General features: G+C 38.9%; 1 protein-coding gene across 1 annotated transcript; it reads right to left on the bottom strand.

The window, feature by feature from the left end:
- Positions 1-1,800: 1,800 nt before the first annotated feature.
- On the bottom strand, positions 1,801-3,870 carry LOC137258044 (forkhead box protein C2-B-like). The gene has a single exon (XM_067795588.1). The coding sequence runs from the start codon at positions 3,761-3,763 to the stop codon at positions 2,303-2,305; it is 1,461 nt and encodes a 486-aa protein (XP_067651689.1). The 5' UTR covers positions 3,764-3,870; the 3' UTR covers positions 1,801-2,302.
- Between the last annotated feature and the right edge of the window lie 10,889 nt (positions 3,871-14,759).

Genomic DNA, 14,759 nt, shown 5'->3' with positions numbered 1-14,759 from the left:
AATTTACTTCTTCCCTTATCGGTGGACTTATAATGTAATTATTTGCATATGACACACTTAATTTTAGAACCAAGTAATTTAATCTTCGATTTTTGTTTCAATATGCAAATGCGTCGCGTGAGTATTTGCACAATCTCTGTACAAATGTTAAAAGAGATTATGTACACAAATATGCCGAACACACGTTTGTTCTAATTTCTCCATACCCGTTTTTTGTCACTAATATTTGATAATTTCAATTCATATTTCCATCGCAAAAAATCTTACTTTCGATTCATATGTCATATTTTGAGAAAATAGTTTTTTTTATGACGCACATGCAATTAGAAGATTGTGGATATTGAAAAGGGTAGATAGTTTCAATCATTCACTCTATTAACTAGCCAATATCCACAGATTTGAATGACATTCACTCATTGTTTTGAAATTAACAAAATGAATTTGTTTTATAATCACGTGGAGAAGACGTGCAGAATAATTAGCATTTGTATGAAGCTAATGACATCCCTCTGTGACAATAATGAAACAAGCTAAGGCTTCAGTTTCTGTCATTTCATCCAAATGATTAACGCCGACAAATGAGAAGAGAAAGATCCCCCCTGCGAGACTAGCATTGGGGGAGAGAGGGGAGGAAATCAAAAGTGTCTCTACGAACATGCCCCGTTCACGAGCCATGTCGCAATTCCACGGTAATTAAGTTATCTGCACTGTCGAATGTGCCGACATTTATAATCAGTAGTCCCGTATAACAGAAGTTGGTCTAAACAACTCAGCCCGCGAATTACAGGAAGGTTTCGGATCGTTCTGTGTCGTTGTTAATTTCAAAGGTGCTTTATTTTATCTGACGAATATTGGCGTAGAACTGCAAGTTGTATTCGCTATGCTTGGCCTTCCTTCAAATAATATTGTAATTGGTTTGGAGGTGCTCATTCATGATTTGTTATTTATGCAGGTTTTGACTTAAATTTTGAGAGTAAAACAGAAAAGCAATGTGTTAATGAAAACACAATATCGAATCCACACCCTCCTGTCTTAATCTGGTGCTATGTTTTGTGTCTGGAAAAATACAAAAGGATTTGAATGCTTACACAATGTTATCCGGACCTCTATCTCCTGTCTGCCTGTCTGTGGTGTGTGTGTGTGTGTGTGTGTGTGTGTGTGTGTTTGTAAGTGTGAGTGCGTGATCAAGTGAAGATATCACGTCGTTTGAATACCTCTGTTGCACACCCATGCACATCCCTTTCAAAAATGCAAACATGTCTTGTAAATAATATTTTTCAAAATCTGTGATACCACACAGGGGAGGAATTAGTTTTAAAGCTAGATAAATCAAAATAACATTTGTAAAATATTTTTATGCCAGGAATTGATAGCTCTAAACAATAAAAATATTCATAATTCTAAAACTTGAATTGTTAATTAACATAACCGCAAATTTATTGCAATGTTTTGTAAATATAATCGTGTAATGAAATTACTTAATACATCTTTTGATCCAAGGACAAATGAAGGAGCTAAAGAAAGAGAATCCCCAACGCCCCAAGACAGGGAAATCTTCAACATGTTTTCCTATCTAATTAAACCTGTCAAAATTCGTTGAGCATGTTTGCATTTGGATTTTACTGAGTAGCGAGTAATCTCCTCAACATATCCGTGTGGCCGAGTCAGTGGTCACTCAATCCCACTACAAATAGTGACTCTTTCACCGGACCTAGGATAAGAAACAAATATCCAGATTTCGGATTGCGTCAGTCCGTTTGGATATTAGTGAATATAGGTAAATAAAAAGCAGAAGCATTGTTTCTCTAGAGGCTAGACAGCCGAATATTTATATTCTTCCATGACATTGTACAATTAGCTGAAATAGCCCATATTGTTTTCCACAATAAACAATGTTTGACATAAAACATGGAAACGTTTACACAACGTTAAAGAAGCACTGACTGATTCAACAAAAGTGTTCCTACCTTATTAGAACAGCCCATCCATCCTAACGAATAATTTACAAATTGAGAGTGGACCCGTGGTAGGCAAATTAGCGCCCTGTCCACAACATGTGACTGAAAGTCCACGTGAATGTTTTAAAGTTTTTCGTCACAACTGCAAATCCGTATGAGCACATCTGTTAAGGAAAAAATCTTTGCAAATTTTTGCTTGAAATCCTAGATTATTTATAACAGATTTCAGTGAAAACAACTGTCACTTTTTTGTGAGAACCTACAAGTCCTGTGTGAAAATGACAGATCCCGTCAACCTGCAGAAAAGTCTGAGTCTTTGGTTGGAATAGTAGCCGCGATTGTGGTTAACAGTCATAAGCATAGGGACTACTTGTTTTGTAAGGGGCCCGAAACGCTGCCAGTTGACAGCTTGATGGGGATTGAGACTGTCCTGCTGCCTGGGCTGTCAAAAGTCTATGAGAGTCAAACATGTCCCGAACATTGGCGAATGGCGAACTGGAAAAGTCCGTTCCGTGGTTGATTTCCGAGGGCGGAGGTGCCATATACCAGCTACTCGGGCGGTTATATGTGCCCGCCTGAGACACAGAAAACACACTTGGGTTTAGTCCGTTTGTCTGGGGTAGGGTGGTGTGAGGAGAGTGACTCCCTGCCACCTCCTCACCTGGCGAGGGGGTAGGGGCAATAGACATATGTTGTCCTGTTGTCCCAGCGCTGTGGTTTGGAAACACCGGCTGAGCGTTGCAGTGATAGTTGTACGGTGATGACGAAGCGTTCTGTGTGCACGGGGCAGTGTTGCGATACAGGTCGGATGACCGGGTATATGGGAGTACTTGAGGGGAGACAAGAGGGGGTGGTCGACTGGTAGCGAAGTTGCTAGCGACCCCGAGATTGTCGCAACTTGGCGTCGAGTGAGACGTCGTCATTAGATTCTCGACAGAGAAACTGGAGGTAGTTGTGTCAAGGGTCAATGCCGGGTCGGGTGGAATGGGTAAAGAGTTAGTAGTGGCCGTTCTAGCCGACAAACAGTCGCTCTTGGGCGAGTCCATAGGTTCTAACTTAGCACTTAGCACTGGGGGAGACGAACATTTCACGCTGATGGGTTCCTTAGTGTCCACAATCTTCTCCGGAACATCCGAAGCGTCAGAGTTGCTTGAATTATGGAGATCTCCGTTGTTGTCCTCCGAATCGCCATCTTTCATTTTGTCCTTGTCTGACTCTCGGCCATTTTTGTCTTGGTTGTCCTTATCCTTGATGCCGTTCTTCTTAAAGCGTCGTCGTCGACGCAAGTAACTGCCGTTGTCGAACATGTTGTAGCTGTCGGGGTCCAGTGTCCAGTAACTGCCTTTGCCTGGCTTCTTGTCATCCCGGGGAATCTTGACAAAACACTCGTTCAGCGACAGATTATGACGGATGCTGTTCTGCCAACCTTGTTTATTTTCCCTGTAGAAGGGAAATCGGTCCATAATAAACTGATATATCCCATTTAACGTGATCTTCTTGTCCGGTTGACTCTGGATGGCCATGGCAATGAGAGCGATGTAGGAGTATGGAGGCTTTACCATATCCTTGGATGTGTGGTGCTGTGGGGTATACGGAGAGTAGGGAGACGGTCGTGGCACCGTTGAGTACTGGTCATGCCCGTACATTGACATACCGCCCATGGACATTCCTGTGTATCCTCCAGCATGACGGTAATAGTTCTGGTGGTCGCCGAACAGGGTAGGAACCATGCCTAGACCTGGCCCGTTTGAGATACTCGGCATGGCGGAGGCAGGGTAGGGCGCTTGTAGGCCGCTAGGTTGCATCTCCCCCCGCTCCAGCGGTAAACTAGGAAATATACACACAGCCACAGTGCAGTGTTCTTGTATCACCGTCGAGTAGTGTACGTTTAGCGGTTACTATGAGTTGTGCTGAGACTGAAGCTTCGGGTCTGCACCATTCGACAACATATACAACACTGTGTATGATATCTGCCAACAGCGCCATATATGGCTCCACGCCCCGCCTCTAGCTCCACCCTCGACCAATCAGGCCGCGTGGATCAGCTGCAGAGCGAGGAAGTGGCCACACACCGGGCTAGGCGCAATCAAGACGGCATGTCATAACACGGCCTGATGAGCATGGAAATTAATTGCTGATTTCAACAAGCCGAGTGACAGTCGAGAAGGGAGAGGGAAGAACAGTTTCTGTACAATCGCCGTCTCGGTTGCTGGGTCTGTGTATAAACCTCTCCCTGACCCTACCAAATGTTTTCATTTCAGATGGGCCTTCAAGAGAGCACTTGAGATGATTTGTATATAAAACGATTATACTGAATGGAGAATGGTATTTCCCCAACTCTCTACCTCACTCAATGGAAGTTAGACACACGACAGAAACTACCCGACACAGACTTTCAAACATCGTCATAATATTTCGTCATAGTTATATTGTTTGTCTCTGAGCTTTTCGTTCCCGCCCTCCTTTCAACACCAAGTTTTCAAGGTTTGAGAACCGGGCTGAAACAAGAGCCTTCGCTATGTGTCCCTCGGCTTTTAATTCCCAAAGAGTAGAATGCCTCCGTCGTGTCATTGTTCCCTAACGGGGCTTGGCACACACATGGTTAGTATTATTGGACCGGGGAATAAGCTGGAATTACTTTCGCATTTGCCCCGTATAAAAATTTCCCAAATGCGACTCCTAGAAATGTTCCTGCAATGCTTAACGGTGAATATTTCGCAGGTTTTCTTTTACTCTGTTTTTTATTAAGATTTTTTTTATCAACAATAAAAAATATAGTCTAAACCCGAATCTATTATTTCTTGTACATATCAAATTTTATATCACAGATAGTGTTTACCTTTATATTTTTTCACATTTGTTCTCTGTCCTATACTTCAATATCATTTCCACTTTCTATCGAATTTAATTTTCTGAAGCACGGCCAGGAAATCCCCACGTGCGAATTCTCATAATAAGCAAGGTTTGAGATCTCAACAACTGAAAGAATTCATGTCAAACCTGAAAACGACGGTAGCGCCCCTTGAGCGATTTTTTTCACTTCTCTTGAACAGATGGAGCACATTTTAAGGTTTTATTCTTCAAGTTTTCGTATAATAGTCCTATAGGGCTTGTGATGCGAGCCCTTGTGCCGATTTGGCGAGAAAATTACATTGCTTTGAAGCAATCAATGTGTCCTTTGTCAACAAAGTTAGCCCCGGGCAGAGGGCTAGTATATTTGTCTTACTCGGTGAAGGACACTTACAAATTGATCAAAACGGTCTTCACGTTTTGAAGGTTGCTAGCAGGTGAAGGACCGACTGATTTCATATTTTTTTATTTGAGATAATTGTACATTTCTTTACCTGTCTTTACCTGTGACACGTGACGCACAAATGGCCCTCGCTGAAGCACGCTGGCGCAGTGACAAGGACCCATCATAGTATTACCTTGTATAGAAAGAAAATAATTGGAATATCAATAAAACGTTTAGACCAATTCGTGGCAATTTTTCAAATTCAAAGGAACATAACAAGAATGGCTTTCTTGACCACAGCGTGTTTCTGGGGGGGAATAAAACGTCGACAGGATGAGTCGTGCTCTTAGAATCACTCCCATCGCTCGGGCCTGACTTACATACATTCTGTAAGTATCTAACAATCATTTGAATATAGGTTCGCCCGTCTCTGTTTTCTGAGACAATAGTCAATGTTTAGTGGGAGAGGCTGGCAGGTACCGGCGCCATGTGCCGGTGTATTTTCTCAATTTGTTATAACTGTCTTTTATTGATCATAAATGCAAAAAATGTGCTCCGTCAGAAAACGATATGTAGTTATAAGTATGTTTTCATCAACGGAATTCTCCAAGCCGACTTATGGAGATTAAGTAGGAAAATAGACTGTTTTCACCGCCCTGCCGGGACGCCATGACAGTTCGTCTGCTTGAGAACAGCCAGTGCACTGCTGGAAACTGTGAGGTAGCTGCTTTAAATTCTGTAATTTATAATGCTATGGTAAGTTTTTGAATTGTAGGAATATGGAGATGTTTTTAATTTGACATGATGTCAATTTGTAATATGTGCAATTTCATTAGCTGGGTAACTTTCATTCAACTTTTTACGTACCTAGTTTGATCCAATTTGACAGTGATATGTCACATGTCAAAGCGTGACTGGGTACATATGTCACGCATCACGTGACAACACTGACGTTATTAGACATGTTTATCATGCATCTCCTGCAGATTATGATCATAATTTTTCATATATATATATGTGGTAAACGTGATATTTCAACTCTGGACGATTTAAACACATCGGAAAAATCTGTTTTCTGCTTTCATTAGTTAACGTGTTAATGTTAAAAAAATCATGTTCACAATTGCTTTTTTAATAAAAATTTCATTTAATTCAAATTTTAGTCTACCGTATCCATGCACTGTCAAAATATGCTCCACGAGGGATGCTCTGATTCCGAGTGTGTAAACCATAAGGGTCAGTTTACTATCCCAGTAAGGGGTCATGTTTACGTAACGTCGATAATTACTTCAGTAGGCGAGGAGATTTAGGGTGTTAGAAACATGTCAGACTATCCCCGGGGGACGCTCCCCATCACCCTGCCCCTCAATAACCACATCTACAACACCCCCGGGACTCACGTCGCTACCAGCAACTGAATCTAGTTAGTACCGCATAGGAATCGTTGCTTACTTTCTTGCAATACCATATTGTAAATTGGGCCACCTTTCCTTAGTCCGTCATCCCTCCCTCGCTTTGTCCCCACCCTCCCCCAACATCCGCATCCTTCACATCCCACCCAGTGAGTCTCTGCCCGAGCCACATCTCAGGTGTCCTGGGCAGATATCTTCACAACATTAACCACACGTCATTTATTCATGAAAAGATCTTAAATCTATTTTCACTCATAGTAAGAAAAAATAACAATAAATTCTTAAATTCTTTTAAGGCTAGATACAAAGATGCGTTGATTATATTTATGACTTTGAAACGTAAAATTCATTCACTTGTATATCTGTGAAGTAAGTTTACGGTGTGACTGACCACAGGTATGAGTGTTGTCTTCTTTGAAGCGTAACATTTCACGAGAATATGGAACAATGAAATTCTATCAGAGAAAAAGGCGGTGTCAAACTCAGGATCAAATTAAATATTTTATTTGACGATGAACTGCATTACAAGGTACGCGTGCATGCATGCATTCGAAATGATTGCAGTGAAACACAATAAGAAAATAAATACCTTAATTATACGGTTGAGAGGGAGCGTTTCTGTAATCTATGACTTTGTGAACAGAGATTTGGAATATTATAAACTTAAAATACAATCCACAGAATACAACCAATATACCCCTCCCACCTCCTCCCCCAACCACACACATACACCCCTGCACACTATTGCCGGCTCTGTATGAGAGTGTGGTTGTTTCTTCATCAGACTCAACACACGGAGCGAGCACATTCTGATGTAAACATTAACTCAACCGACGAATGCAATTCAGTGTTTTTTCCTTTAAAATTGCTTGTAAATGGATAACATGTAGGCAAACAAGCGCTAAAACAAATGTTTCAGATCCACGTGATAATCTTTTGTACACATCCAGCATGCATGGTCTGTAAACTTCAGAAAAAAAGTTAAAAAGCAGATCGTTTCTTGCTCTGTGCAGTGTGTTTGGAAGCTGTGTGATGGTCAGTAGCTGGAAAACACATTGTCTCTTCTATTCAACCCGCGCTGAAATCCGAGACACCATGGGTCATTATAACTCTATCAAGCCGTAAGAATGGCAGAAAGAACTTCCACACTGTCCCTCAAAACCTTTTATTTTTCATTCACGCCAAAATGAATGGTATTTCTGACAGAAAGTATGTGCCTCGATTGACCACATTTCAAATCATCATGTTGCGCATATTTTCCCTAACGTTTTGAACGAAAGGAACTGGTGTAGGTCAGCTTGGAGTATAAACCACGATTAGTCAGAGAGTGGCTGTCCTACAAATTCCAAGACAACAGTTACACCATTACCTATCCAACTCTAGTGGGAAAAGTGTGAGACCCGACGAGTGTAGTTTACTCTTAAACCCTCACCATCGTAACGAAATCTTATTCACGAACAATTTTGACAATTTGATTTTAGGTGCAGTAGTTTTCTACACAATATTTAGGGATTAAAATGACAATTCCGCAGAATTTCCATTTAATTAGAACTGCAAACCAATAAAGAAATGAAAATAAAGCGCCAAAGTCAACGCGCAGGCTGTCTGACAAGGACGTGTTATATTGGAAGTGGCACCGCACTGTTCGATCTGGCCATCCCTAGTCATCCATCCTGTTACAGCGTGAGGCAGACTACACTGATGGGAAGAAGAGGGAAATTAATTCTGTGCATCTTGTCTGTGTAACAAGGGTTTGGTTGGCCGACACATGTGGTCTGTGGAAAGGAAGCGTCCATATGGACCTGCCTGGGAATGTAACGCTCTTAACGCTATGGTGCCAAGGCTTAGGGCAAACCGCCGAAGTTCTGTACAGCACGATACTGTAAAGGACAGTGAGGTGTCCAGCCCCTCACAACATTAAACATGTATCGCTTGAAATGGACTTGCTTGTAAGTTCTGTTTCTGTGTTGTATCTGTGATGAACGATGTGCCATACTGCAGCAGAAAGTTTGATTTCTGCAATTGGAGCTATTGATACACATTCGATATGTGTTATAAGTAATGGTCGGGAATGCTGCAATTTAGATTAACCTTGGGTAATCAGTTGATCATATTTTCATAAGCTGCTTGTTAAAAGTAGCTGTTAGATTCAGGTCTAAGGAATAGGTTCTTTGATTTCAAAACGGTGATAAAGAAGCCTTGAGCCTTACCATTCGTGCTTTCCTCTTGTCTAAAACTGACATTCTGTGATTGCTGCAAATCTGTTGTAAGCGACGTTAAATATACTCACTCACTCACTCACCCACTCAGTGCATTGGTGGAAGTAATGAACTGACTGATAAGATATGCAATGTGGTGTGGTGTTAAAATATTATCTCGCTGCCAAATAATACGTGATATCTGTTATGGGTGCCAAATGTTTGGGCGTCAAATGTTTTACAGGCGATGTTGAACTGAACTCACTCAATGGCTTGATTACATGTTGATCACATCCTGAGATCAGTTTTGTTTTCTCCAAATGCCCAGTTACGTTGGCTGGTCAAACGCTCACATATTTTGAGTCGTATCATCATGCGCCGAGTGGTCAAACGTTCAACTTTGTTTTAGTATCGAATGTCGTTCAGTTTGAGTGTCACGTGGTCAATAATGTTTGAGTGTCAAGTGGTATAACAGGCACGGTCTCTAATTAACCCTGTGGTATAGTCGTTGTAATGCCTCTATGATTAACAATTAACGATGCAATTAGGTTTTTGTTTTAAAGAGGTGAGCATGTTTTAAAGAGAAAAAACCCATTGCCTTCAGTCCCTGCACATTCCTTCTAGCACCTAACAGACAAGTATATCACCGCCAGGTACTACTCGCTTATAAGGAAGAATGGCTTGTATGAAAATGCAATTACCATTAAACAAGTTTTTATTCATTACTTTAATCTTTAGTTAGATCAATATAGCATTTGAATGTAATAATATACTGGACAAAAATAGGGAGATATGCAAATTTTGAAACTTTGAATAATGGTCTATTTATTCATTGACACACTGATAAAATATCAATCATAAAAATACTAATATCCCTAACTTATTTTGTCCAGTATAAAAACACAACATTTGAAGTTTGGAAATATCCTTACATGGTACATGGGTCGTTGGATGCATAATTGTGATATACGATAACTCTATGTGTGTGTGTGTGTGTGTGTGTACATGTTCACGCGCGTGCATGTGTGTGTATTTATGAGAGAGAGAGAGAGAGAGAGAGAGAGGATGGGCGAGGGAAAGGGAGTGAGGGAAAGGGAGTGAGGGGGAGAAATAAAGAGAGACAGACACAGAGAGATAGAGAAATATTCCGCAAGATATATTTATGATATATGTGTGTGTAACAAAAGTTAATGTTGAATGTATATGGGCATACAGTATGACATAGCGCGTCGTATTGTCACATATGTGAAATCACTGGTAATATGGTTGTGTTGTTGATCTCATGTTCGCAGTGTTTTGAAGACAAGCTTGTCAATATGTAATCTAATCCAATTTTCTAGAGTATACTTTCTTTTGCACATTAGTGAAGGGACACGTGCATGATGTATATGTAGGCAGTATGTCGAATGTGCGTACATGATATGTGCAGGTTATATGTAGGGTATGTCTAAGATAAGTGTATGATAATTATAATATTTGAAGGGAATGTCTTATGTATCTACATGTTAAGTACATGTTATATGATGAGTGTGTATAAATTATGTACATACTAAATGCTTGATATTTGTAAGATATGTCTATAGTATGTACAAGATAAATGCATGATCTATACATAGCGTGATGTGTAAATGTCCACGGTATATGCCTGGTAATTGCCGGGATTGTGTTGTGCAAATCACAATCATATGAAGTTCATTTGATTACAGACAGGTAAACCAACTACAAACGTAAATTCACTCAAAGGATTTTTTTTTTAGGTTCTAAATACCGTCAACCCTAACAATAGCCTCAACGGCCCTTGTCTTCAATTAGAGCCCAGCCTTCGCCCCTCCCATCACTTCAAGTCACGTGGTCGTCCAATTTTGCTCTCAGGTTCTAACCAAGGAGAAAATTAATAAGTTTTGACATTTGCATAATCTTTTCCACGGGGTATAAAAAGGTAAGTTACCGGGTGTGGAAATGCTTGACGGGTTTCTGTTATTTGCTCATCGTTTGATACCCGATATCTTACCTGGTGCAATTATGTCTTGCCTCGTCGAGCAAAGCGACTATGTTGTATCAAAGCCACGTTAAGCGCGAGGTACACCAGTTTAGATAAGTGGTTATAGTTTAGGAGCAGAACGGACTGGATCCTTCAAATACACGAACGCCCAGCGTTGTCAGTGTCTTCAAGCATGAAATATACGCTTGTAAACTGCACTGAAGGCGAAGCACGGCTTGTATATATATTGGCAATTACACCCCTAGTCGGCATGTAGATAGAAGCGTCGAGAGGTCTTCACAGGACGAGGTAGTCGGTGCTCTGTGTTAATACAGGGTTCGTATTCTCCACCCCAAATCTGTCGCTTGTCATTGGCACCCTGTTTGATAACTACAGGTGTGTATTTCAAACCTTCAGGCGACGTGGAAATATCTGTTGTATACCTGGGATTTGTATTGTGTTCGTGAAAAGAGAATATTGCAGAAAAACACTTTTATGTTTCCTCCAGGACTATGAATCGAAGCAAGAGTGGTGTAACATACGGCGAAGTTGATAATAACCGTTCATGTGATGTCGGAATTCATACAGCATCCGCCAATATTTCATAGAAAAACCTGAGTAGCCAAAAAACGAAACAAACAATTAAAACCAAAAAGCAAAAAACAAACAACAAAAAACAAAAACAAAAATACCCAAACAAAACAAAACATGTGCATAACATCAATTAAGCATCGAAATTGGTTACTTGTAGAGTTTCGATTTGATATATTTAGAGTAATGTATATCTGGTAGAATGATTCAGTCTATTCAATTAACGAAACTGATGTTAAGATCTAGAAATGCGTTGATCAAAGTAAAAACATATATTAACGAACAAATAATTACTTGTATATGAAAAGACAACAAGACAGTTTCTCTGTTATCTGTCCAAACAAGGTTTAGTCCGAATGCTTTATTCTCATAGTAATTTCCTGGAAATGAAACATAATAATTGACCTACCCCATCATATTAATAGAGAAATATAAATCTTTCATTATATCTCTCTAATTCAAAATATATTTCGAATCACGGAATATATATATTTGTAATTATCACTTTATGATGTGTGCATATTTTGTAAAAAACTGAAGTTTAAAGTAAACAGAAAATGATTACTGGAATATCAAATTTTCTGTAGTTTCAATCACGTGTATTCGTTTATGTCAATCTAGATCAATCAATGTTTATGCAGTCCCCAGCCCGCCTTTATTACAGCTGAGATTGAAACGAGCAATTATGAGTTTCGCTATTTACTTTTAATACGGCGCTTTTCGGTTGAAGAGTCTTGTGTGGAAAGTATTTCACATAGCCCATATGTCGAACACAGGCAAGGCCTCGTGTTGTTTTTAGATCTGACGGGTATGTGTATAAGCTAATAACATGTGTCGTAAAATAACAATAAATCCGCATAAAATTATGGTGAATATACTGTGATTAGGGACACAACAGTATGTTTATATTATATAAAATCATCAATATTCAAATTGCGGTTCGTAATAAAATCTGTGTATTTATTCACATGGGGTGTACGTTCAAGTTCTTCACTTTACGTATTTCATGAAAACGTTCTGAAATGATGTCTGTTTGTTAGTAAGAGAACAATTGAAGGCATGTGCATGTTTCTTTTAATGTTGTATTTAGTGATGTCTACGCCTTGTCATTAAAAGCGTCATATAGATTAAATCCCCCTCCCAGTCTTATTGCACATCACTTACGGACGTGTCGACAGTTACACCATTTTGTACTGTACTCTAAGGAAATAACAGTACTACTCTAGCATAATACCTGCAGCATTTTCATTCAATTTGTGCGTTGTATTTCAACACAGTATGCATGAGTATGAATGTGTACGTGTAAACGTCTGATAGCACTGGCATATGCATTATCCTTTAAGCACTGTATGCATCATCTGTAAATATTGTTTGCTTCAGCCCAGACGCAAAAAAATAAAAACAATATGTCTGTCTTAATACTCGCAAACTGCGATTCTTTGTATTCTTTATTCCTAAAATACGTGTTTATTTTGAATGCTCATATTATTAAAAATCTAATGTATACGTTCATTATTGCTAGAAATTATTCTCTCAATTGGTTGGTGCTGTTTTGTCAATAATTTGCATAGCATACACTGATTATTAGTAAATGGTTTACTACAATATTACTAACTTAATATCATGTATGTACATGTGTTAGAAAAATATTGCTACCATTCTGACGTCATTAACGTCAATCATAAAATATGAAAACCCGCTATAGAGTTAATGAATCACGGGCTGAATTTGAGCATGTCAATCCTTTAAGGAAATGCGGGCAGTCTGTCATAGCCAATTATCCTAAGAATCCTACTGTATGAAAATGGCACTAAAATGATTTTACAATCGATATTGCACGAGTTTTTATATGATTTTACACTATGAATTTGGTGTCGTTTCTGGAGGGGCGGTTAGATTTGTAACCCTGAAACATCATTTCAATCGAGTTTTTCCTCAGGAATGTGGTACAATGAATATGAAGAATATTTTGTATTCTTGCATAAATGTGTTTAAAAGGGCTTTGTTTACTACTGTGTTGCAACTATATTTATCAAGTCAGTGCTTCATTTCGATATTAAAACTACGACCGGGGGGTTTAAGTCAGCGATGTATTGTTCATGAAAAGAATAATTTCTAGTATTGAAAAAGATTCTGATGTCTAAAATAATATGTGAAATTCATAGCCCCCTCCTCCCCTACCTCCCAATAACAGTCGTGGTATCAGTACGCATAGACCATGAATCTAATCTCAGCGATGTATATATCCCTTAAAAACACTTTGACAAAACACCTGAGGATTTATCGCTGATTCATTGTTAATTCTCAAATTTGGACAAATCAGTTTACAATAACGTTCCATATCTTTCAGCAAAACAGGAAACGTGGTGATGATGTTCATTCCTTAATTATATATTTTGTGTGAGACACAGATATTGGATATGTATCATGTGTTGTTTGTTTGTAGATTCTAAGCTTGTATTTTATTTGTATAAAGAGATCAGGTTTCATGTTCAGCCTTATAATCTATTTCTGGTATGCATGTAAATGGATGAGGAAATCACCATTCAAGTATGAACACACATACACCAGCATGTTTCTTATCAAACCTAGTTTACCACCCACTTCTGAAAAATGCAACATTAAATAAAATATATATTTATTTTTTTGTAGTATTTACTATAACAAGCTTCGGTTCGCCAAACACACAATTTTAATTTATTTTTTTGTACATAAGTACAGTATTTTACTAAATGTAATTATATGTATAGCAGCTGTTTGAGCGACAGATTGCTCAGTCATTCAAAAATCAGAAATTTAAACATTATTATGATAGCAACATTTAAAAGTACTCCAATGATTAATTTAATAAAATATAAACCCTGATTCCGTATTTGTGAGCAGCTTTGTCGTTGCTGGTCTCTTTCCTGTGTTATTCTTACTGTTGTGAACTTTGAATCATTTTTGTACTTAGCTTGAAGCAATTCCATTTTAAAGTGAGTGTCTTTTTAGTTTGGTGCGTGTTTTAAATACTAACTCTGTTAAATGCCGGTGTTATGTAGATATTGTTAAATGTGAAATAAATAATACTTCAAGGACACTTAGTTTGGATACCTGAATAAAATATTTTCAAACAATATATTTTATTATTTTGTACAAACTTGAAACGTTTTCAGCTGTCCTCAGTGCTTGCTATCGTGTCCTACACATATGCATTAATGTGCTGTAAAGCTACCAAATTTCAACGTGAGAATGATCTCAACTAACGAAGTCATAAAGTTTATGCCATCCCATCTTCTGTGAACTTTAATACGCTGTAACTTAAAGTGAAATATACTGACAGACAAACGGGACAGTTGTCAAACACTTATTTATCTTTTCATCTCTGCTCCCCCTCCAAAACTA

The sequence above is a fragment of the Haliotis asinina genome, chromosome 12 (assembly GCF_037392515.1).
Source record: "Haliotis asinina isolate JCU_RB_2024 chromosome 12, JCU_Hal_asi_v2, whole genome shotgun sequence".
Classification (NCBI taxonomy): domain Eukaryota; kingdom Metazoa; phylum Mollusca; class Gastropoda; order Lepetellida; family Haliotidae; genus Haliotis; species Haliotis asinina.
Note: the sequence above shows the minus strand (reverse complement) of the source record. Positions and strands in the feature narration are given on the sequence as shown.